General features: G+C 43.6%; 1 protein-coding gene across 1 annotated transcript in view; it reads right to left on the bottom strand.

Annotated features, from left to right (window-relative positions):
• LOC110487865 (gamma-aminobutyric acid type B receptor subunit 1) overlaps positions 1–26,163 on the bottom strand; it is a 198,377-nt gene that overhangs the window by 88,754 nt on the left and 83,460 nt on the right. Inside the window, exons 7-9 of the mRNA XM_090227436.1 lie at positions 23,498–23,632; positions 17,185–17,355; positions 1,930–2,031 (exon numbers count right to left, since the gene is read on the bottom strand). Of these exons, the coding sequence (XP_090083562.1) occupies positions 1,930–2,031; positions 17,185–17,355; positions 23,498–23,632 (408 nt within the window). The remainder of the gene's footprint in view (positions 1–1,929; positions 2,032–17,184; positions 17,356–23,497; positions 23,633–26,163) is intronic.

A 26,163-nucleotide genomic window follows, 5' to 3' on the forward strand; every position in this document is an offset into this window, starting at 1 on the left:
TGTATGATAGTGAAGTCCTTTGTCTTTTCTCCCGCTCTTTCTTACATGCCCCTCCCTTTTCCTTTTGTGTAACAAGCCGTCATATCGGTTTAGTCCACTAGGGACTTTTCATGGTATTATGTCGTATTCAATGTGTAACATTTCCTGTGTGTGTGTGTGTTTATGTAATTCTGTGTGATTATTAAGTTAGTTAGTAAATAAATAATTAAGCCAATTTGTATATCGCTGATTCATCATTAATCTAGGGGTTTGTGCAGATATCAAAAGAGTTTGCGACATTCAGAATATGACCGATGGGGTGATAATACATTAATATTAATAAATAAATAATTAAGCCAATTTGTATATCGCTGATTCATCATTAATCTAGGGGTTTGTGCAGATATCAAAAGAGTTTGCGACATTCAGAATATGACCGATGGGGTGATAATACATTAATAAGGGACTGTAATCGATAAGATATGAAAATATCTGAAGAGAGTTCAATTCAGAAAATAGTAACTCTTTAAACATGTTCCCGTGGTGCCCCGACTTCCTAGTTAATTCATGTTTACATGATTAGTTTAATCACGTAATCATTACACAGATAATTCATTTGATAATATAACAGTCTTCCCTTTAATGATAGTCAAGACACGACAGGAGGTAGAGGGGGGAAGGGGAACGGAAAGGTAGAGGAGGGTAGAGGGGGAACAGAAAGGTAGAGGAGAGTAGAGGGGGAACAGAAAGGTAGAGGGGGAAGGGGAACGGAAAGGTAGAGGAGGGTAGAGGGGGAACAGAAAGGTAGAGGAGGGTAGAAAGGAGAACAGAAAGGTAGAGGAGTGTAGAGGGGGAACAGAAAGGTAGAGGAGGGTAGAGGGGGAACAGAAAGGTAGAGGAGGGTAGAGGGGGAACAGAAAGGTAGAGGAGGGTAGAGGGGGAACAGAAAGGTAGAGGAGGGTAGAGGGGGAACAGAAAGGTAGAGGAGGGTAGAAAGGAGAACAGAAAGGTAGAGGAGGGTAGAGGGGGAACAGAAAGGTAGAGGAGGGTAGAAAGGAGAACAGAAAGGTAGAGGAGGGTAGAGGGGGAACAGAAAGGTAGAGGAGGGTAGAAAGGAGAACAGAAAGGTAGAGGAGGGTAGAGGGGGAACAGAAAGGTAGAGGAGGGTAGAAAGGAGAACAGAAAGGTAGAGGAGGGTAGAGGGGGAACAGAAAGGTAGAGGAGGGTAGAGGGGGAACAGAAAGGTAGAGGAGGGTAGAAAGGAGAACAGAAAGGTAGAGGAGGGTAGAAAGGAGAACAGAAAGGTAGAGGAGGGTAGAGGGGGAACAGAAAGGTAGAGGAGGGTAGAAAGGAGAACAGAAAGGTAGAGGAGGGTAGAGGGGGAACAGAAAGGTAGAGGAGGGTAGAAAGGAGAACAGAAAGGTAGAGGAGGGTAGAGGGGGAACAGAAATGAGGGTAGAGGGGGTCAACCTTATGCTCTAATTAACTTGAGTCTCTTCAAAATAAAAGACAGGATTTCCAGCTCGCCCTGTGTTTCTGCGGGTGTGGTGGCAGCGGTGATTATGTCTGATTCGCTACGCCAGCCGGGGCCCTTGCTGCTCCTGTGTACTAACGGTGTGTGTGTGTGTGTGTGTGTGTGTGTGTGTGTGTGTGTGTGTGTGTGTGTGTGTGTGTGTGTGTGTGTGTGTGTGTGTGTGTGTGTGTGTGTGAGTGTGTGTGTGTGTGTGTGTTAGAGTCTCTCCGGGGTTTGTTCACCAAGCTCGGACGTGATTGATCTCATGTGTTCAATCACCTGGCAGTTGCCATGGCAGCAGGGGGGATAAACCAGGAAGAGAGTGTAAGGGAAGGAGGGAGGGAGGTGAGAGAGAGGGAGGGAGGGAGGAAGGGAGGGAGGTAAGAGGGAGAGGGAAAGAGGGAGGAAGGGAGGAAGGTGGGAGGTGAAGGAGGCACCTTGAGGTTCTTGACAGCTGGGGCGGGGTCGGTGAGGAAGCTTTGGCGAACACTGATCTCTATCCCAGCCTCCTTGGTCCTCGCCTCGAGATCATCCAGCGTCTGAAGGAGAGATAAGACATGAAAACTGCCATCATTCACTTCATTCAGATGCTTTGTTTAGTATTTTCAGTACAACATGTCTTGACAGAACAGACAGTAACACAGACAGAAACACAGACAGACACACAGACAGAAACACAGACAGAAACACAGACAGAAACACAGACAGAAACACAGACAGACACACAGACAGACACACAGACAGAAACACAGACAGAAACACAGAAAGAAACACAGACAGAAACACAGACAGAAACACAGACAGAAACACAGACAGACACACAGACAGAAACACAGACAGAAACACAGACAGACACACAGACAGACCAAAAGACAGACACACAGACAGAAACACAGACCAGGGCTGGCTCCAGACATAAGCAGAACTCATTCGGGTTCTGAAGATAATGTGGAGAGTTAGAATAGTAGGTGCAAGTACAAAAATTGATTTTTGCATAAGCAAATGTTCTCTTGTTACGTCAGTCACTGACAGTCATTCAATTAGCCATGTCAGCTAACACTTGCTTTATTGCTAAATTTGTCTAGCCAGCTGTCTAAACTTGGAGCATCATGTCCGGATACCAGCCGGTCACGCACGGCACGTGCCCAGGGCCCCTAACCTCCAGGGGGCCCCAATTTGATTTTGTTAGTTACTCTCACTCAGATATAATTTATATGGCATAAGTCATGGAAAAATGTGTAGAATTGCATGAAATCAACAGGTTGGTTGTCAGTCCCAAACCCCCTATAACTCTGAGTATGGGCATGCCATTTTGATTCTCAGTTACATTGTTTTACAATTTTGCGCCAAATATAAATTGTGTAAGCAATAATAGGACCAAAGTGTAGTTTACATTGTTTAAGGATGTATCAGTGGAGACCACCTCTTCCAGGGCAATAGGAGACACCATATTACATTGTTTAAAACCTCTTGAACCTCTGGCTAGTATTTCATTTTTGGATGAAAAACGTTCCCGTTTTAAGCGCAATATTTTGTCACGAAAAGATGCTCGACTATGCATATAATTGACAGCTTTGGAAAGAAAACACTCCGACGTTTCCAAATCTGCAAAGATATTGTCTGTGAGTGCCCCAGAACTGATGCTACAGGCGAAACCAAGATGAAACTTCAAACAGGAAGTGAGCAAAATTTTTGAGGCGCTGTTTTCCATTGTCTCCTTATATGGCTGTGAATGCGACATGAACGAGCCTACACTTTCTGCCGTTTCCCCAAGGTGTCGGCAGCATTGTGACGTATTTGTAGGCATATAATTGGAAGATTGACCATAAGAGACTACATTTACCAGGTGTCCGCCTGGTGTCCTGCGTCAAAATTGGTGCGTAATCTCCAGGTGCGTGCATTCTTCCATGTGATTCAGAGGAGAAACCAAACTTCCACGAACAATATATCATCGAAGAGATATTTGAAAAACACCTTGAGGATTGATTCTAAACAACGTTTGCCATGTTTCTGTCGATATTATGGAGTTAATTTGGAAAAATGTTGCCCGCTGAATGCTACGCTAAATGCTACGCTAGCTATCAATACTGTTACACAAATGCTTGTTTTGCTATGGTTGAAAAGCATATTTTGAAAATCTGAGATGACAGTGTTGTTAAAAAAAGGCTAAGCTTGAGAGCTAGCATATTTATTTCATTTCATTTGCGATTTTCATGAATAGTTAACGTTGCGTTATGGTAATGAGCTTGAGGCTGTATTCACAATCCCGGATCCGGGATGGCTAGTATCAAGAGACCACCTCTTCCAGGACAATAGGAGACACCATATTTCTCTTTATACTCAGCCAGGGGGAGGAATAATTATGTCTAAACCAATTCAGGATGGGATGAAATGCTAAAGCCTGGAAATACAACCTCAAGTTTAGTACAGATTAGAGGTTGACCGGCTAGTTGAGAACAAGTTCTCATTTACAACTGCAACCTGGCCAAGATAAAGCATAGCAGTGTGAACAGACAACAACACAGAGGAGTAAACAATAAACAAGTCAATAACACAGAAGAAAAAAAAAAAAAACGTACAGTTAACTAGTCACACGCTCTAACCCCCTGATTACATTGCACTCCACGAGGAGACTGCCTGTTACGCGAATGCAGTAAGAAACCAAGGTAAGTTGCTAGCTAGCATTAAACTTTTCTTATAAAAAACAATCAATCAATCATAATCACTAGTAAACTACACATGGTTGATGATATTACTAGTTTATCTAGCGTGTCCTGCGTTGCATATAATCGATGCAGTGAGTATTAGCGTAAAAGGACTAGTTGCTCCAACGTGTACCATGAACATCAATGCCTTTCTTAAAATTAATACACAAGTATATATTTTTAAACCTGCTTATTTAGTTAATATTGCCTGCTAACATGACTCGTTGCGAACTGTGAAGACTATTTCTTCCTAACAAAGACAGCCAACTTCGCCAAACGGGTGATGATTTAACAAAAGCGCATTTGCGAAAAAAGCACAATCGTTGCACAACTGTACCTAACCATAAACATCAATGCATTTCTTAAAATCAATACACAGAAGTATATATTTTTAAACCTGCATATTTAGCTAAAAGAAATCCAGGTTAGCAGGCAATATTAACCAGGTGAAATTGTGTCACTTCTCTTGCGTTCATTGCACACAGAGTCAGTGTATATGCAACAGTTTGGGCTGCCTGGCTCATTGCAAACTAATTTGCCAATATTTTACGTAATTATGGCATAATATTGAAGGTTGTGCAATGTAACAGCAATATTTAGACTTAGGGATGCCACCCGTTAGATAAAATACGGAACAGTTCCGTATTTCACTGAAAAAATAAACGTTTTGTTTTCGAGATGATAGTTTCCAGATTCGACCATATTAATGACCCAAGGCTCGTATTTCTGTGTGTTATTATGTTATAATTATGTCCATTATTTGATAGAGCCGTCTGACTGAGCGGTGGTAGGCACCAGCAGGCTCGTAAGCATTCATTCAAAATGCATGTAAGCATTCATGCTTTCGTGCATTTTGCCAGCAGCTCTTTGCTGTGCTTCAAGCATTGAGCTGTTTATGACTTCAAGCCTATTAACTCCCGAGATTAGGCTGGTGTAACCGATGTGAAATGACTAGCTAGTTAGAGGGGTGCGCGCTAATAGCGTTTCAAACGTCACTCGCTTGGAGTGGTTGGAGTGGTTGTTCCCCTTGCTCTGCATGGGTAACGCTGCTTCGAGGGTGGCTGTTGTCGATGTGTTTCTGGTTCGAGCCCAGGTAAGGGCGAGGAGAGGGACAGAAGCTATACTGTTACACTGGCAATACTAAAGTGCCTATAAGAACATCCAATAGTCAAAGGTATATGAAATACAAATCGTATAGAGAGAAATAGTCCTATAATTCCTATAATAACTACAACCTAAAACTTCTTACCTGGGAATATTGAAGACTCATGTTAAAAGGAACCACCAGCTTTCATATGTTCTCATGTTTTGAGCAAGGAACTGAAACGTTAGCTTTCTTACATGGCACATATTGCACTTTTACTTTCTTCTCCAACACTTTGTTTTTGCATTATTTAAACCAAATTGAACATGTTTCATTATTTATTTGAGGCTAAATTGATTTTATTGATGTATTATATTAAGTTAAAATAAGTGTACATTCAGTATTGTTGTAATTGTCATTGTTACAAATACATTTTTTTTTAAATCGCCCGATTAATCAGTATCTGCTTTTTTTGGTCCTCCAATAATCGGTATCCGTATCGTCGTTGAAAAATCATAATGGGTCGACCTCTAGTACAGATAGTTCTCCTACATATTTAACATGTTTGTTAATTTTATACGAGATCGCTTACCTTGAAACTGGACTATGAATTTTGTGCCAATAGCCTGAAGGGGGAGACATGGGAAGTATTGAACTACAGAAAATCAGCCGTGGCAATATATTCATTTCGACCATTAGATATTCTGCCGCTTAAAGCAACTGGGATGTAAGTCCACCTACTGAGGTTGGTTTTTGTAACGATCGTCGTTGGAATGAGGTGAGGACCAAACCGCAGCGTGGTAAGTGTTCATGATGATATTTATTTAAACTCAGAACACTAAACAAAATTACAAAGAGAAAGAAACGAAACCGAAACAGTTCTGTAAGGTGACAAAACACACTAGACAGAAAATAACTACCCACGAAACACAGTTGGGAAAAGGCTACCTAAGTATGATTCTCAATCAGAGACAACTAATGACACCTGCCTCTGATTGAGAACCATACCAGGCCAAACGCAAAAACACAACATAGAAAACGGAACATAGACAACCCACCCAACTCACTGACCATACTAAAACAAAGACATAACAAAGGAACTAAGGTCAGAATGTGACAGGTTTTAATTGATTTGAGATCTGTTAAAGTTCTGGCAATGGTTTTATCTAAGAAAGGCAATAGATCTACTAACCAATATTTAAAATAGGAAACGATTGTCATTCCATAAGTAGAGATGGGGTCCTCCACCGGGTTCCATAGGTAGAGATGTAGTCCTCCATCGGGTTCCATAAGTAGAGATGGAGTCCTCCATCAGGTTCCATAAGTAGAGATGAATTCCTCCATCAGGTTCCATAAGTAGAGATGGAGTCCTCCATCGGGTTCCATAAGTAGAGATGTAGTCTTCCATCGGGTTCCATAAGTAGAGATGTAGTCCTCCATCAAGTTCCATAGGTAGAGATGGAGTCCTCCATCGGGTTCCATAAGGAGAGATGGAGTCCTCCATCAGGTTCCATCGGGTTCCATAAGTAGAGATGTAGTCCTCCATCGGGTTCCATAAGTAGATATGTAGTCCTCCATCGGGTTCCATAAGTAGAGATGTAGTCCTCCATCGGGTTCCATAAGTAGAGATGGAGTCCTCCATTGGGTTCCATAAGTAGAGATGGAGTCCTCCATCGGGTTCCATAAGTAGATATGTAGTCCTCCATCGGGTTCCATAAGCAGAGATGTAGTCCTCCATCAGGTTCCATAAGTAGAGATTGAGTCCTCCATCGGGTTCCATAAGTAGAGATGTAGTCCTCCATCGGGTTCCATAAGTAGAGATGTAGTCCTCCATCAGGTTCCATAAGTAGAGATTGAGTCCTCCATCGGGTTCCATAAGTAGATATGTAGTCCTCCATCGGGTTCCATAAGTAGATATGTAGTCCTCCATCAGGTTCCATAAGTAGAGATTGAGTCCTCCATCGGGTTCCATAAGTAGAGATGTAGTCCTCCATCAGGTTCCATAAGTAGAGATTGAGTCCTCCATCGGGTTCCATAAGTAGATATGTAGTCCTCCATCGGGTTCCATAAGTAGAGATGTAGTCCTCCATCAGGTTCCATAAGTAGAGATTGAGTCCTCCATCGGGTTCCATAAGTAGAGATGTAGTCCTCCATCAGGTTCCATAAGTAGAGATTGAGTCCTCCATCGGGTTCCATAAGTAGATATGTAGTCCTCCATCGGGTTCCATAAGTAGAGATGTAGTCCTCCATCGAGTTCCATAAGTAGAGATGTAGTCCTCCATCGGGTTCCATAGGTAGAGATGGAGTCCTCCATCGGGTTCCATAAGTAGAGATGGAGTCCTACATCAGGTTCCATCGGGTTCCTTAAGTAGAGATGTAGTCCTCCATCGGGTTCCATAAGTAGAGATGTAGTCCTCCATCGGGTTCCATAAGTAGAGATGTAGTCCTCCATCGGGTTCCATAAGTAGAGATTGAGTCCTCCATCGGGTTCCATAAGTAGATATGTAGTCCTCCATCGGGTTCCATAAGTAGATATGTAGTCCTCCATCAGGTTCCATAAGTAGAGATTGAGTCCTCCATCGGGTTCCATAAGTAGAGATGTAGTCCTCCATCGGGTTCCATAAGTAGAGATGTAGTCCTCCATCAGGTTCCATAAGTAGAGATTGAGTCCTCCATCGGGTTCCATAAGTAGATATGTAGTCCTCCATCGGGTTCCATAAGTAGATATGTAGTCCTCCATCAGGTTCCATAAGTAGAGATTGAGTCCTCCATCGGGTTCCATAAGTAGAGGTGTAGTCCTCCATCGGGTTCCATAAGTAGAGATGTAGTCCTCCATCAGGTTCCATAAGTAGAGATTGAGTCCTCCATCGGGTTCCATAAGTAGATATGTAGTCCTCCATCGGGTTCCATAAGTAGAGATGTAGTCCTCCATCGAGTTCCATAAGTAGAGATGTAGTCCTCCATCGGGTTCCATAAGTAGAGATGGAGTCCTCCATCGGGTTCTATAAGTAGAGATGGAGTCCTCCATCGGGTTCCATAAGTAGAGATGGAGTCCTCCATCGGGTTCCATCGTGTTCCATAAGTAGAGATGGAGTCCTCCATCGGGTTCCATAAGTAGAGATGGAGTCCTCCATCGGGTTCTATAAGTAGAGATGGAGTCCTCCATCGGGTTCCATAAGTAGAGATGGAGTCCTCCATCGGGTTCCATAAGTAGAGATGGAGTCCTCCATCGGGTTCCATAAGTAGCGACGGAGTCCTCCATCGACGTCTTGAGAGTCAGAAGGGCTGATTTGGTTAGATAAAGCCGAATTTATCTATGATCTTCAATGAGTTTGGGGGCAAATTGGGATTCATTGTCTAGATTTAGTAAAATATCATCCTCATATAATAACATGGAGTGATCAGTAGATTTCAGGGAAATTGGTGTTATTTCCTTCGATTGACAAATTGCCTGGGCCAGGGGTTCCATGGATAACAAAAATAGCAAAGGAGACATTAAATCACCTTGTCTGCTGCTTCTAGTGAATCTGAACAGAGCAGAACAGATACTGCCTGTTAAAACTATGTCTGAGGGATTGGCATATAGTAATTTAATCATAATGAAATTTGCAGTTGAAAGAGAACTTGGATAAATACAATGGGAGAATTACACTGATGATTTTCGAAAAATAGGCACGGTGCGCTTTTGGTTTCAATCCCTCTAAAAAGAGAAATAAATCATTCTAAATAACAAACTACAGTGCCTTGCGAAAGTATTCGGCCCCCTTGAACTTTGCGGCCTTTTGCCACATTTCAGGCTTCAAACATAAAGATATAAAACTGTATTTTTTTGTGAAGAATCAACAACAAGTGGGACACAATCATGAAGTGGAACGACATTTATTGGATATTTCAAACTTTTTTAACAAATCAAAAACTGAAAAATTGGGCGTGCAAAATTATTCAGCCCCTTTACTTTCAGTGCAGCAAACTCTCTCCAGAAGTTCAGTGAGGATCTCTGAATGATCCAATGTTGACCTAAATGACTAATGATGATAAATACAATCCACCTGTGTAATCAAGTCTCCGCATAAATGCACCTGCACTGTGATAGTCTCAGAGGTCCGTTAAAAGCGCAGAGAGCATCATGAAGAACAAGGAACACACCAGGCAGGTCCGAGATACTGTTGTGAAGAAGTTTAAAGCCGGATTTGGATACAAAAATATTTCCCAAGCTTTAAACATCCCAAGGAGCACTGTGCAAGCGATAATATTGAAATGGAAGGAGTATCAGACCACTGCAAATCTACCAAGACCTGGCCGTCCCTCTAGACTTTCAGCTCATACAAGGAGAAGACTGATCAGAGATGCAGCCAAAAGGCCCATGATCACTCTGGATGAACTGCAGAGATCTACAGCTGAGGTGGGAGACTCTGTCCATAGGACAACAATCAGTCGTATATTGCACAAATCTGGCCTTTATGGAAGAGTGGCAAGAAGAAAGCCATTTCTTAAAGATATCCATAAAAAGTGTTGTTTAAAGTTTGCCACAAGCCACCTGGGAGACACACCAAACATGTGGAAGAAGGTGCTCTGGTCAGATGAAACCAAAATGTAACTTTTTGGCAACAATGCAAAACGTTATGTTTGGCGTAAAAGCAACACAGCTGAACACACCATCCCCACTGTCAAACATGGTGGTGGCAGCATCATGGTTTGGGCCTGCTTTTCTTCAGCAGGGACAGGGAAGATGGTTAAAATTGATGGGAAGATGGATGGAGCCAAATACAGGACCATTCTGGAAGAAAACCTGATGGAGTCTGCAAAAGACCTGAGACTGGGACGGAGATTTGTCTTCCAACAAGACAATGATCCAAAACATAAAGCAAAATCTACAATGGAATGGTTCAAAAATAAACATATCCAGGTGTTAGAATGGCCAAGTCAAAGTCCAGACCTGAATCCAATCGAGAATCTGTGGAATGAACTGAAAACTGCTGTTCACAAATGCTCTCCATCCAACCTCACTGAGCTCGAGCTGTTTTGCAAGGAGGAATGGGAAAAAATGTCAGTCTCTCGATGTGCAAAACTGATAGAGACATACCCCAAGCAACTTACAGCTGTAATCGCAGCAAAAGGTGGCGCTACAAAGTATTAACTTAAGGGGGCTGAATAATTTTGCACGCCCAATTTTTCAGTTTTTGATTTGTTAAAAAAGTTTGAAATATCCAATAAATGTAGTTCCACTTCATGATTGTGTCCCACTTGTTGTTGATTCTTCACAAAAAAATACAGTTTTATATCTTTATGTTTGAAGCCTGAAATGTGGCAAAAGGTCGCAAAGTTCAAGGGGGCCGAATACTTTCGCAAGGCACTGTATGTGGGCAAAACTGAAAAAGCGTGTGCGAGCAAGGAGGCCTACAAACTTGACTCAGTTACACCAGCTCTGTCAGGAGGAATGGGCCAATTCACCCTTATTGTGGAAGGCTCCCCGAAACGTTTGACCCAAGTTAAACAATTTGAAGGCAATGCTACCAAATACTAATTGAGTGTATGTAAACTTCTGACCCACTGGGAATGTGATTAAATAAATAAAAGCTGAAATAAATAATTATCTGTAACGGTCTGGGTGTAGCTGGTGCAGAGGAGTCAGGCGCAGGACAGCAGAGATGAGTAACACAAGTAACTTTACTCAAATATGCCAATAACATGTCGTAATACCGAGCCCACAATAACAGACCGAACATACATAAAACAATCACGCACAAAAACCATGGGGAAAACAGAGGGTTAAATAATGAACATGTAATTGAGGAATTGAAACCAGGTGTGTAAAACAAAGCCAAAACAAATGGAAAATGAAAAGTGGATCGGCGATGGCTAGAAGGCCGGTGACTTCAACCGCCGAATGCCGCCTGAACAAGGAGAGGGATCGACTTTCGGCGGAAGTCGTGACATTCTCTCTATGACTATTCTGACATTTCACATTCTTAAAATAAAGTGGTGATCCTAACTGACCTAAAACAGGGACTTTTTACCAGGATTAATTGTCAGGAATTGTGAAAAACTAAGTTGAAATGTATTTGGCTAAGGTGTATGCAAACATCCGACTTCAACTGACTCTCTCGAAACTCATTAAAAGGCGGCTGGCTACATGAAACTACATGAAACTACATGAAAATACTTGCAGATCAATAAAATGTCCCTGTGGATCTAATTATATTTAGAGGATTGGAGGATTCTAAATTAATATCTAAGGGGCATTTTTCTGGTCTGTGATATTGATTTATGAATGCAAAACCTTACAGAGAATATCGAAGCAGCTGTTTTTGTACTCTTTGTATTTATTTTCTCTCCGGCGCCAGCATCACTCTCCGCCTCATGGCCTCAAACTGTGCCACTTTGTTTCTCTCCATCGACCCACACGCAAATTAGACATTTGGATAATAAAGCATTTAAAGGCTGACATTGGTTGATTTTAACACTTCTGACAGCCGAAATTCTAACTCCACACATAACTTTTGGAAGGCATGGATTATTATAACCTACTGCAGGCCTAAAACCTATGGGTGTAACCTTCTGAATGAATGATTTACATTGAAGATTGAGGCCTCTTAATGAGTCCCGAGAGCCGATCTGTTATCCAACAATTATTATTATAATTAACCCTGCATTATAATTATATAAAAGCTGCTTAGATATTCTCTGTAAGGTTTTACATTTCTAAATCAATATCACAGACCAGATTTGCCCTAAAGAAAAATTAGATATTAATTTAGAATCCTCCAATCCTCTAAATATAATTAGATCTACAGGAACACGTTATTGATCTGCAAGTATTTTCACGTAGTTTCATGTGGTAGCCGCCTTTTAATGAGTTCCGAGAGCCGTGTCATACCAGTTATTATTGGATTATTCACCATGGCAACCACTTGTTAGTATAAAACAGAACGTCATGTGGGTTTTAATTTATTTTTCGAATTCAATCATATATTTCTACCATTCTAGATGCTGGAGGCATTTTGTTTTTCACAAGTGTTAGCAGTCTGTGAATTCTGCAAACAATGTTTCCATGAATTGGCTATTAGCGGGACAATAGACTCGTCATACCTTTGCAAAAGGATAGTCTAATAGCTCATCTAGGTAAGGTGTGAAGAAAATCCCCCCAACTTGCAATGTATTAAGTACTCTAAAGTTTTACATTTCTAACTCCAAACCTAATGCAACTGTAAAATGTTGTACAGTATTTCTTCATCAACATCTTTATGCTTTCGTTAATAAAATAATGATAGAAATACTCTTTCAAAATGCAGATGTTTATTTCAACTTTCAGCAGGACAATAGGGAATATCACTGAATGACAGAGCGTGGGGACTGGTCTTGATAAATCAATCAGATTTTTGTTTTTTTCATGGAATAGAAATACCATAGTATTAAACAAAGAAATTATTAAGCTACAGAAAGAGAAACATTCTCTGAGGGCAGAGAGAGGGGCGGCAACTGATGCATTGGTCCAGAGCCAAGCGGTATTGGCGGAGAGTCACTCGTCATTTGCGGAGAGTCAGGCGGAGAATGACCAGTTGAAGAGGGCAAGGAACGAGATGTCACAATCCATGCCAGGCACACCTGTGAGCTCTGGAAACAACGTGTCCTTGATGGGCTAGAAGCCATCCACCCTTGATGGGTTATCAGCAAGACAATAGACTCTTGCCGAGTTTAGGGACTTTAAATGTACAGTTTTAATGGACGTTTGCGAGGCATTATTATTGCCCATAATCATCTGTTGAGAAAACATGTGTTATGGCTTTTCAACCTCTGCCATATTGTGGATTCTGCTCTAATTATGTTGGTAACCAATGTATTATAGCAATAAGGCACCTCAGTGGTTTGTGGTATATGGCCAATATACCACAGCTAAGGGCTGTATCCAGGCTATCTATCTAATATAACTTAGAGGGTTTTATTTAATGGAAGCTTCTCTAATGTCAAACATGTAATGTGTGGTGTACCGCAGGGCAGCTCTCTAGGCCCTCTACTCTTTTCTATTTTTACCAATGACCTGCCACTGGCATTAAACAAAGCATGTGTGTCCATGTATGCTGATGATTCAACCATATACTCATCAGCAAACACAGCTAATGAAGTCACTGTAACCTTTAACAAAGAGTTGCAGTTTGTTTTGGAATGCGTGGCCAGCAATAAACTGATCCCGAACATCTCTAAAACTGTATTTGGTACAAATCATTCCCTAAGTTCTAGACCTCAGATGAATCTGGTAATGAATGGTGTTTCTGTTGAACAAGTTGAGGAGACTAAATTACTTGGTCTCACCTTAGAATGTAAACGGTCATGGTCAAAACATATAGATTCAGTAGTTGTAAAGATGGGGAGAGGTCTGTCCGTAATAAAGAGATGCTCTGCTTTTCTGACACCACACTCCACAAAGTCCTGCAGGCTCTAGTTTTATCTTATCTTGTTTATTGTCCAGACATATAGTCAAGTGCTGCAAATAAGGACCTAGTTAAGCTCCAGTTGGCCCAGAACAGAGAGACACAGCTTGCTCTTCATTGTAATCAGAGGGCTAATATTAATACTATGCAAGCCAGTGTGTCTTGGCTAAGAGTTGAGGAAAGAATGATTGCGTCACTTCTTGTTTTTACAAGAAACATGAATGTTTCAGAAATTCCAAATTGTTTGCATAGTCAACTTACACACACACTTACCCCAGGTTCAGAACAAATTCAATTCATCAATGCATTGATTCAGTATGTTTATCAATAATACATATTTTTGTTTGTGTGTATGTACTGACATGTGACCTACTTGTTGTGTGTCTGTACTGACATTTGACCTACTGGTTGTGTGTCTGTACTGACATGTGACCTACTGGTTGTGTGTCTGTACTGACATGTGACCTACTGGTTGTGTGTATGTATTGCCATGTGACCTACTGGTTGTGTGTCTGTACTGCCATGTGACCTACTGGTTGTGTGTCTGTACTGACATGTGACCTACTGGTTGTGTGTCTGTACTGACATGTGACCTACTGGTTGTGTGTCTGTACTGACATGTGACCTACTGGTTGTGTGTATGTATTGCCATGTGACCTACTGGTTGTGTGTCTGTACTGACATGTGACCTACTGGTTGTGTGTATGTATTGCCATGTGACCTACTGGTTGTGTGTCTGTACTGACATGTGACCTACTGGTTGTGTGTCTGTACTGACATGTGACCTACTGGTTGTGTGTATGTACTGACATGTGACCTACTGGTTGTGTGTCTGTACTGACATGTGACCTACTGGTTGTGTGTCTGTACTGACATGTGACCTACTGGTTGTGTGTCTGTACTGACATGTGACCTACTGGTTGTGTCTGTACTGACATGTGACCTACTGGTTGTGTGTATGTACTGACATGTGACCTACTGGTTGTGTGTCTGTACTGACATGTGACCTACTGGTTGTGTGTCTGTACTGACATGTGACCTACTTGTTGTGTGTGTATGTTTTTTATTTATTTTTCCTTTTATTTAACTAGGCAAGTCAGTTAAGAACAAATTCATATTTTCAATGACAGCCTACGGTTGGTATCTATCAGTCTTGATGAGCTAGGGTGGGTATCTATCAGTCTTGATGAGTTAGGGTGGGTATCTATCAGTCTTGATGAGTTAGGGTGGGTATCTATCAGTCTTGATGAGTTAGGGTGGGTATCTATCAGTCTTGATGAGTTAGGGTGGGTATATATCAGTCTTGATGAGTTAGGGTGGGTATATATCAGTCTTGATGAGTTAGGGTGGGTATATATCAGTCTTGATGAGTTAGGGTGGGTATCTATCAGTCTTGATGAGTTAGGGTGGGTATCTATCAGTCTTGATGAGTTAGGGTGGGTATATATCAGTCTTGATGAGTTAGGGTGGGTATCTATCAGTCTTGATGAGTTAGGGTGGGTATCTATCAGTCTTGATGAGTTAGGGTGGGTATCTATCAGTCTTGATGAGTTAGGGTGGGTATCTATCAGTCTTGATGAGTTAGGGTGGGTATCTATCAGTCTTGATGAGTTAGGGTGGGTATCTATCAGTCTTGATGAGTTAGGGTGGGTATCTATCAGTCTTGATGAGTTAGGGTGGGTATCTATCAGTCTTGATGAGTTAGGGTGGGTATCTATCAGTCTTGATGAGTTAGGGTGGGTATCTATCAACAACAAACAAAAGTTTATCTCAATACTTTGTTATATAGCATTTGTTGGCAATTGGCTGTCAGCCAATCAGCATTCAGGGCTCGAACCATACAGTTTTATAATCTAGATCATAACCATCATTAATCATGGCCTGTAGGCCAAGTCCTCCCTGGGAGACACATTCAATAGCCTGCCCTAAATGGTATTGTGTCGTAGCCCAAATGAGACTGACCATCTCTCCTTAGCTGTAGCGAACAAAAAAAAAATAGTAGGGGAATAGCTTCCAATTTATATAGCCATATTTTCCCATGTAGGAATTCAATGCTCTGGAGCCCCACCAGGAAGCAGCCTCAGTCCGTGTGACATTATTCGTTAATTGGTGTGGTATCATCATTGTTTAATATCCTGGACCATAGGCAGTATAATATTAACAAAGTCCAATACTCAGCAATAATAGTAATAATGTCCTTGTAACCACTTCAAGGGGGGGGGGGGGGTGTTCTCCTCATTGGCTTATGCTGAGGACAGCATTATAGCCATAGGCTAGGCTGTGTGACTGTGCATGGATGGCATATCTGAATATTGTGCCAGTCATTATGGGGCTCCATCTGTCGACTCGTCAGGGATTCTGGGAAATGTGATTCTGGAAAATGTCTTGAGCTTTATTGGGAGCATTGTGTTCTGAAAGATCAAGATGAGTTTTTTTTCCCGGGTGGAAGAAACCCCATCTCAGATTTAGCTGATGTCGCTGGGATCTCACCTCCACTGTAGGTTGCCCTCTGTTTTTAGCAGTTTGGCATTCAGATCTGGGGAGATGCTGACCCTCTTCTCCTCATAGGTCAGAGCCCCCCCGAGTCCACTGCAAGGCGAACAATTTGCCATTTCACTTCAAACGAGAGCCCTTCCCGGAAAAGACCCGCGCAAGTGTGCAATGTTAATCAGCGGCATGGGACCCAGCTTCTCCTGCCCTCGAATAGCTCATAGAAAAGATTGCTCATGAAACAAAGTTGGGTTTTCCCGCCACCCCCACAGAAGTTTCAAGTCCTTTTGGCACGTTGAATTTACCGGAATGATTCTCAAGTGATTCCGTTTTCTCTTTTTAAGGAGATCGATTTGCCCACTTTTTTTTCTAACTTAGCTCGCGCCGCTTCCAGGTCACGGAGTTACACCTCTTTCCCATTGGCTATCGGTGGAACTGTTGTCGGGGAGTCGAGAACCGTCATGTTACCACAGGTGAACCGTGGGGGGGGGGGGGGGGGGGGGGGGGGGGGGGCAGATTATTCTATCCTCGGGAGACAAATAGACCTGCTTGTTTTTTAAAATACTTATCATACAATCAATGTCCCACACTTTAATATGATGTTTACTATTGACCTTTTTTTTAATTTTTTAATTTTTTAAATCAACTCTGTTAATTAATAGTTATTTTGCAAAAGAAAGCCACGATGAGGCCACGCGTTTTCAATGCATGTCCCCGGAACAGGAAGTCTCATGTTTCACCAAAGTCCATAAAACTTGAGTCTAGAGCAGCCTTAGTTAGGAAGGGTTTTGGTAGAGTGATTAGCCCCACAGACTCTGGACCACAGAAGCCCATTCTGACGTGGCTATGAATCCCATGTCAACCCTTCCGCTCTGTTTTCCTCTGTATCTGTCTCTCCTCTACATTCAGACTATCACCGTCTATAAAACAGTCAAATGCAAACAAACTAAGAAAATGTAAATGTTAAAGATGCCTGTCACTCACCGAGGTGAAAACCTCCGTAGTCTGCTGGATGGTGGCGATCTTCGTCCATTTCCACTTCTGAAAGAGCTGAACCCTGGTGGGGTTGTGGAGGGTGGCAGATGGGTGGGTACGAAAGAACGTGGGGAAGCGCTGGCGGTTGGAGAGAGCTGGAGAACTGGAGCCGTAGGATAACTGAGGAGAGAAGAGAGGAGGAGAGGAGGAGAGGAGATAGAAAAGTGTTAGGGTGTCCTCATTATGAAAACATTTGACAGAAAAGACAGAAGAGACAGAGGAAGAAGAACAAACCAAAGAATAAGACAAAACGAGAAAACAAGAAAAGGTAGTTAACATAATGAAGCAAAACGATTTTTGGTTCAACAATTCACAGCCAAAGGCCAGTAAATTAGGTCCTGATAGAATATCCCTCCGCCAAAGCCCAGTAAATTAGGTCCTGATAGAATATCCCTCAGCCATATCCCAGTAAATTAGGTCCTGATTGAATATCCCTCAGCCAAAGCCCAGTAAATTAGGTCCTGCTAGAATATCCCTCAGCCATATCCCAGTAAATTAGGTCCTGCTAGAATATCCCTCAGCCATAGCCCAGTAAATTAGGTCCTGCTAGAATATCCCTCAGCCAAAGCCCAGTAAATTAGGTCCTGCTAGAATATCCCTCCGCCAAAGCCCAGTAAATTAGGTCCTGATAGAATATCCCTCCGCCATATCCCAGTAAATTAGGTCCTGATAGAATATCCCTCAGCCATATCCCAGTAAATTAGGTCCTGATTGAATATCCCTCAGCCAAAGCCCAGTAAATTAGGTCCCACTAGAATATCCCTCAGCCATAGCCAGGTAAATTAGGTCCTGATTGAATATCCCTCAGCCACATCCCAGTAAATTAGGTCCTGATTGAATATCCCTCAGCCATAACCCATCAAATTAGGTCCTGCTAGAATATCCCTCAGCCATATCCCAGTAAATTATGTCCTGATTGAATATCCCTCAGCCATAGCCCAGTAAATTAGGTCCTGCTAGAATATCCCTCAGCCAAAGCCCAGTAAATTAGGTCCTGCTAGAATATCCCTCAGCCAAAGCCCAGTAAATTAGGTCCTGCTAGAATATCCCTCCGCCAAAGCCCAGTAAATTAGGTCCTGATAGAATATCCCTCCGCCATATCCCAGTAAATTAGGTCCTGATAGAATATCCCTCAGCCATATCCCAGTAAATTAGGTCCTGATTGAATATCCCTCAGCCAAAGCCCAGTAAATTAGGTCCCGCTAGAATATCCCTCAGCCATAGCCAGGTAAATTAGGTCCTGATTGAATATCCCTCAGCCACATCCCAGTAAATTAGGTCCTGATTGAATATCCCTCAGCCATAACCCATCAAATTAGGTCCTGCTAGAATATCCCTCAGCCATATCCCAGTAAATTAGGTCCTGATTGAATATCCCTCAGCTACATCCCAGTAAATTAGGTCCTGATAGAATATCCCTCAGCCACATCCCAGTAAATTAGGTCCTGATTGAATATCCCTCAGCCATATCCCAGTAAATTAGGTTCTGATTGAATATCTCTCAGCCACATCCCAGTAAATTAGGTCCTGATTGAATATCCCTCAGCCATATCCCAGTAAATTAGGTCCTGCTAATGTATTAAACATTTTCATTGATCAACTGCAATGTGAGCTGGTAAGTTAAAATGGCACCGATTTCCTATATAGTGCACTACTTTTGACCGGAGCCCTATTCCCTATGGGCACTATTCCCTTTTGGCCCTAGTAAAAAAAAGAAGTTATGCACTATATAGGGTATAGGGTGCAATTTGGGACGCAAACATACATCGCACGGTGACACGGCCACTGCAGAGGAATATGGGTCAGAAATCTGATGTGGGAACCGTCAGAGACAGGTCTTTATGACACCAAAATAGCACTGCATGAAAAATGTAGGAATATGGCTGTATACTGGGGCGGCAGGGTAGCCTAGTGGTTAGAGCGTTGGACTAATAACCGGAAGGTTGCAAGTTCAAACCCCTGAGCTGACAAGGTACAAATCTGTTGTTCTGTTAACAGGCAGTTAACCCACTGTTCCTAGGCCGTCATTTGAAAATAAGAATTTGTTCTTAACTGACTTGCCTGGTTAAATAAAGGTAAAATAATTATTTAAAAAATTAAAAATACCCGCCTAGCATCTAGTCTACACATAATTTCTGTGAGAGTACACTTTCAAAGTGGAGAGTGTGCAATAATAGCCCACCAAATATCAGCCTGCTATTCCTGTATCCCCTCCATAAAGGTGTCTGGATATACAGCAATAGGTGAAAGCTTTTTCCAGTTGTCATAACATGTCATTTTTGGGAAACTTCAATATCTTTCAGGGCGCAATACTAGCTGGCAAATGGTATGGGCCCTGGTCAAAGGGAGAACACTACGGTGCCATTAGAAACCCAACCACTGAGACGGGCAGAGCAGTGTTATTATTCCCTCTAACCTCCTTGACACTTCTTATTTGGCATTCAGGCCTTGGAATACTTACCTTACCTCTAGGCTGACAAAACACTCCACTCTCCTCTCCTTCCTTGACAGCTAAGTGGATCTGAGGTGTCTGCTCCACTGTTCCCCCCCACCCATCTCTCTGTCTGTCCCCCCCCCCCCCCCCCACTCTCTCCCTTCCTCAGCCAAGTCGATCTGAGGTGTCTGCTCCACTGTCACCCCCCCCCCCCCCCCCATCTCTCTGTCCGTCTCCCCCCCACTCTCTCCCTTCCTCAGCCAAGTGGATCTGAGGTGTCTGCTCCACTGTCACCCCCCCCCCCCATCTCTCTGTCTGTCTCCCCCCCACTCTCTCCCTTCCTCAGCCAAGTGGATCTGAGGTGTCTGCTTCACTGTTTCCCTCTCCCCCCCATCTCTCCGCCCGTCCCTCCCTCCCTCCCTCCCTCCCTCAGCCAAGTGGATCTGAGGTGTCTGCTCCACTGTCACCCCCCCATCCCTCTGTCCGTCTCCCCCTCACTCCCTCCCTCCCTTCCTCAGCCAAGTGGATCTGAGGTGTCTGCTTCACTGTCAGGTGCCAGTAGAGCTCACAGAGGAGGGCACTCAACTCCCTGGAGCTCAGCTATGACTCTGAGTCAACATCCATCTAGACACCACTAGTCTCGTAGCTATGACTCAACCTCCCTCCCTCTAGACACCACTAGTCTGGGAGCTATGACTCTAAATCACCCTCACTCTAGACATCACTAGTCTGTTAGCTATGACTCTGACTCAACCTCCCTCTACACACCACTAGTCTGCTAGCTATGACTCTGACTCAACCTCGCTCTAGACACCACTAGTCTGCTAGCTATGACTGACTCAACCTCCCTCGACACACCACTAGTCTGCTCGCTATGACTCTGACACAACCTCGCTATAGACACCACTAGTCTGCTAGCTATGACTCTGACACAACCTCGCTATAGACACCACTAGTCTGCTAGCTATGACTCTGAGTCAACCTACCTCTAGACACCATTAGTCTGCTAGCTATAACTCAACCTCCCTCTAGACACCACAAGTCTGCTAGCTATGACTCAACCTCCCTCTAGACACCACTAGTCTGCTAAATATGACTCTGAGTCAACCTCACTCTAGACACCACTAGTCTGATATATATGACTCTGAGTCAACCTCTCTCTAGACACCACTAGTCTGCTAGCTACGACTGACTCAACCTCCCTCTAGACACCACTAGACTGCTATCCACGACTCAACCTCACTCTAGACACCACTAGTCTGCTAGCTATGACTCAACCTCACTCTAGACACCACTAGTCTGCTATCCACAACTCAACCTCACTCTAGACACCACTAGTCTGCTAGCTATGATTCAACCTCTCTCTAGACACCACTAGTCTGCTAGCTACGACTGACTCAACCTCCCTCTAGACACCACTAGACTGCTATCCACGACTCAACCTCACTCTAGACACCACTAGTCTGCTAGCTATGACTCAACCTCACTCTAGACACCACTAGTCTGCTATCCACAACTCAACCTCACTCTAGACACCACTAGTCTGCTAGCTATGATTCAACCTCCCTCTAGACACCACTAGTCTGCTAAATATGACTCAACCTCCCTCTAGACACCATTAGTCTGCTATCCACGACTCAACCTCACTCTAGACACCACTAGTCTGCTAGCTACGACTGACTCAACCTCCCTCTAGACACCACTAGTCTGCTATCCACGACTCAACCTCCCTCTAGACACCCCTAGTCTGCTAGCTATGACTCAACCTCACTCTAGACACCACTAGTCTGCTATCCACAACTCAACCTCACTCTAGACACCACTAGTCTGCTAGCTATGATTCAACCTCCCTCTAGACACCACTAGTCTGCTAAATATGACTCTGAGTCAACCTCACTCTAGACACCACTAGTCTGCTAAATATGACTTTGAGTCAACCTCTCTCTAGACACCACTAGTCTGCTAGCTACGACTGACTCAACCTCCCTCTAGACACCACTAGACTGCTATCCACGACTCAACCTCACTCTAGACACCACTAGTCTGCTAGCTATGACTCAACCTCACTCTAGACACCACTAGTCTGCTAAATATGACTCTGAGTCAACCTCTCTCTAGACACCACTAGTCTGCTAGCTACGACTGACTCAACCTCCCTCTAGACACCACTAGACTGCTATCCACGACTCAACCTCACTCTAGACACCACTAGTCTGCTAGCTATGACTCAACCTCACTCTAGACACCACTAGTCTGCTAAATATGACTCTGAGTCAACCTCTCTCTAGACACCACTAGTCTGCTAGCTACGACTGACTCAACCTCCCTCTAGACACCACTAGACTGCTATCCACGACTAAACCTCACTCTAGACACCACTAGTCTGCTAGCTATGACGCAACCTCCCTCTAGACACCACTAGTCTGCTAAATATGACTCTGAGTCAACCTCACTCTAGACACCACTAGTCTGCTAAATATGACTCTGAGTCAACCTCTCTCTAGACACCACTAGTCTGCTAGCTACGACTGACTCAACCTCCCTCTAGACACCACTAGACTGCTATCCATGACTCAACCTCACTCTAGACACCACTAGTCTGCTAGCTATGATTCAACCTCCCTCTAGACACCACTAGTCGGCTAAATATGACTCAACCTCCCTCTAGACACCATTAGTCTGCTAGCTATGACTCAACCTCCCTCTAGACACCACTAGTCTGCTAGCTATGACTCAACCTGCCTCCCTCTAGACACCATTAGTCTGCTAACTATGACTCAACCTCCCTCTAGACACCACTAGTCTGCTAGCTATGACTCAACCTCTCTCTAGACACCACTAGTCTGCTACCTATGACTCAACCTCCCTCTAGACACCATTAGTCTGCTAGCTATGACTCAACCTCCCTCTAGACACCACTAGTCTGCTAGCTATGACTCAACCTCCTTCTAGACACCATTAGTCTGCTAGCTATGACTCAACCTCCCTCTAGACACCACTAGTCTGCTAGCTATGACTCAACCTGCCTTCCTCTAGACACCATTAGTCTGCTAGCTATGACTCAACTTCCCTCTAGACACCATTAGTCTGCTAGCTATGACTCAACCTGCCTTCCTCTAGACACCATTAGTCTGCTAGCTATGACTCAACATCCCTCTAGACACCACTAGTCTGCTAGCTATGACTCAACCTCCCTCTAGACACCACTAGTCTGCTAGCTATGACTCAACCTGCCTCCCTCTAGACACCATTAGTCTGCTAGCTATGACTCAACATCCCTCTAGACACCATTAGTCTGCTAGCTATGACTCAACCTCCCTCTAGACACCATTAGTCTGCTAGCTATGACTCAACATCCCTCTAGACACCACTAGTCTGCTAGCTATGACTCAACCTCCCTCTAGACACCATTAGTCTGCTAGCTATGACTCAACCTCCCTCTAGACACCATTAGTCTGCTAGCTATGACTCAACCTCCCTCTAGACACCATTAGTCTGCTAGCTATCTGACTCATACTAGAGGCTGAGGTAACGTCCCAAATGGCACCCTATTCTCCAATCATCCCCATAAGGCCCTGTTCTAAAGTAGTGCACTACATAGGGAATATGTTGCCATTTGGGAAACAGCCTCTGACTGAAGCTGGAGGCTCATGACTCGCAGATTTTTTTTTTTTCCACATTTAGTGAATTAGGGCACCCACTCATAAGGATTTACTGAAGAACATTGTTATGATACAGCTAATTTTGGAGATAGATGTGGTATCTATCTAGCACAACTGATAGACTGTCACACACACACACACACACACACAGTAGAACCATACTCACCACTATAAGGTTCCACATGCGAGCGGCCTCGGCCACCAAAGTGGACACAGAGCTGCAGCCAGGCATCAGTACAATCTTGATGGGCTCAGTGTACAGCAGGTCATACAGGAGCTTGGTGGCTTCACCTGGATCACACTGTAGGGAACAGAGGAAGACAGAAAGGCAGACTATATATGCTCCAAACTATTTAATGGTAAACCATCACACTGCCTGGGAAACAGAGGACTAGTAAATAGAAGAGGAATAAGGGAGATGGATAGAGGAGTGGAATAAGGGAGATGGATAGAGGAGTGGAATAAGGGAGATGGATAGAGGAGTGGAATAAGGGAGATGGATAGAGGAGTGGAATAAGGGAGATGGATAGAGGAGTGGAATAAGGGAGATGGATAGAGGAGTGGAATAAGGGAGATGGATAGAGGAGTGGAATAAGGGAGATGGATAGAGGAGTGGAATAAGGGAGATGGATAGAGGAGTGGAATAAGGGAGATGCATAGAGGAGTGGAATAAGGGAGATGGATAGAGGGGGAATAAAGGTGAGGGATAGAGGGGGATAAAGGAGAGGGATAGAGGGGGATAAATGAGAGGGATAGAGGGGATAAAGGAGAGGGATAGAGGGGGAATAAAGGAGATGGATAGAGGGAGAATAAAGGAGAGGGATAGAGGGGGATAAAGGAGAGGGATAGAGGAGTGGAATAAGGGATATGGATAGAGGGGGAATTAAGGAGAGGGATAGAGGAGGGGGAATAAATGAGAGGGATAGAGGAGTGGAATGAAGGAGAGGGTGATAGAGGGGGAATGAAGGAGAGGGTGATTGAGGGGGAATGAAGGAGAGGGTGATAGAGGGGGAATGAAGGAGAGGGATAGAGGGGGAATAAAGGAGACGGGATGGGTGAGAGGAAGAGGTGTAAAGGGGGGGAATGGGATAAAGGGAGTGGGTAGGTTGAGCGGGAAAGCAATGGGGGGTATAGAGAGAGGGAGAGAGGTAGAGATTGAGGTATATCGATTACATACGGCACCCCGCAACAACAAAAAATTACATTAAAGTGCTATTTGTATGTTAAACTGCACCGTGGGATTGAGAGGGTCATTGATTAATTTCACACTAGTTTACACTCAACGACACCAAAAAAACAGGAGAGCCCAGAGACAGAGAGACAAGGTGAGGCTCGTCCCAAGGACACCTGTATTTGTCCTCCGAAAAATCATTTCCCCGGGGAGAGAAACAACATTTTTGGAGTCCCAAAAAGGAACCCTATTCCCTACATAGTGCACTACTATTGACCAAAGTGCAAACTATTTTCCTACCTGAAAGCAGGGACCACATTTCCTCACCAAACAGTCAATCATCAATCTCCTGTCTTTGATCCAATCCTAACAAATGGCGTTGGGGGTCTTTCTTCATTTTAATTCTCAACATACAGTCAATGAAAAATAGATATTCAATTTAAACGACAATGGTTGCGGGTTAAATCGATCATTAATCATTTGGTTGTTTGGGAGAGGGAATCCACCGTTGGGAGGAAACCTGCAGCAGACAGTGTTGTGTATGCCAAATGGCACCCTATTCCATATATATAGTGCACTACTTTCGACCAGAACCCTATGTGCCCTGGTCAAAAGAGTAGTGCACTACGTAGAGAACGGGGTGCCATTTGGGACGTCTGTGACTACAGCATTGGATAGGGCACTGGATCAAATCACTAATATTTCACCTAACAGGCCAAAACAGTAGGCTAACAGTAGGGAATCTATTCTGGCGAGAGCACAGAGAGATACATTACCTCAGAATGATTATGCAGCGAAACCTGATTTAGTTTGATTTGTCAAATCACACAAATGGAGACAGCTGTGGTCCCGAGGCAGCAGATTTCCCCCTCGCTTAACCACAGTCAGTGTTGCCCTACTACTGTGGCCTATAATCGCAGAGCGTTACCGAGAGGCAGTCCCAAATGGCATCCTATTCCCTATATGGTGCACTGCTTCTGACCAGAATCCTATGGTCCCCCTATGCGCCCTGGTTAAAAGTAGTGCACTATGTAGAGAATAGGGTTCCATTTGGGATGTAGAGAGAGAAGTCAATGATCCTCTTGCTCTATCTAGTGTATTAATTGATTGCTTTCCACAGTAAAGCCCCCCCTCATGTCCACATTAAAACCATTCCACATGAAAGACACGCTTTCCACAGTAAAGCCCCCCCTCATGTCCACATTAAAACCATTCCACATGAAAGACACGCTTTCCACCGTAAAGCCCCTCCTCATGTCCACATGAAAACCATTCCACATGAAAGACACGCTTTCCACCGTAAAGCCCCTCCACATGTCCACATGAAAACCATTCCACATGAAAGACACGCTTTCCACAGTAAAGCCCCTCCTCGTGTCCACATGAAAGACACGCTTTCCACAGTAAAGCCCCTCCTCATGTCCACATTAAAACCATTCCACGTGAAAGACACGCTTTCCACAGTAAAGCCCCTCCTCATGTCCATATGAAAACCATTCCACGTGAAAGACAAAAAAACATTGTGACATTATTGGGCCGAATTATGAGCAAGGGCAAGAGTTCAACTGACTGCTAGACTTTGTCCCAAATGACACCCTATTCCCTGCACCTACACAGTGCCCTACGGACACTAGTCAAAAGTAGTTCAATATATAGGGAAT

The sequence above is a fragment of the Oncorhynchus mykiss genome, chromosome 30 (assembly GCF_057628025.1).
Source record: "Oncorhynchus mykiss isolate SJ-2025 chromosome 30, ASM5762802v1, whole genome shotgun sequence".
NCBI classification, from domain to species: Eukaryota; Metazoa; Chordata; class Actinopteri; order Salmoniformes; family Salmonidae; genus Oncorhynchus; species Oncorhynchus mykiss.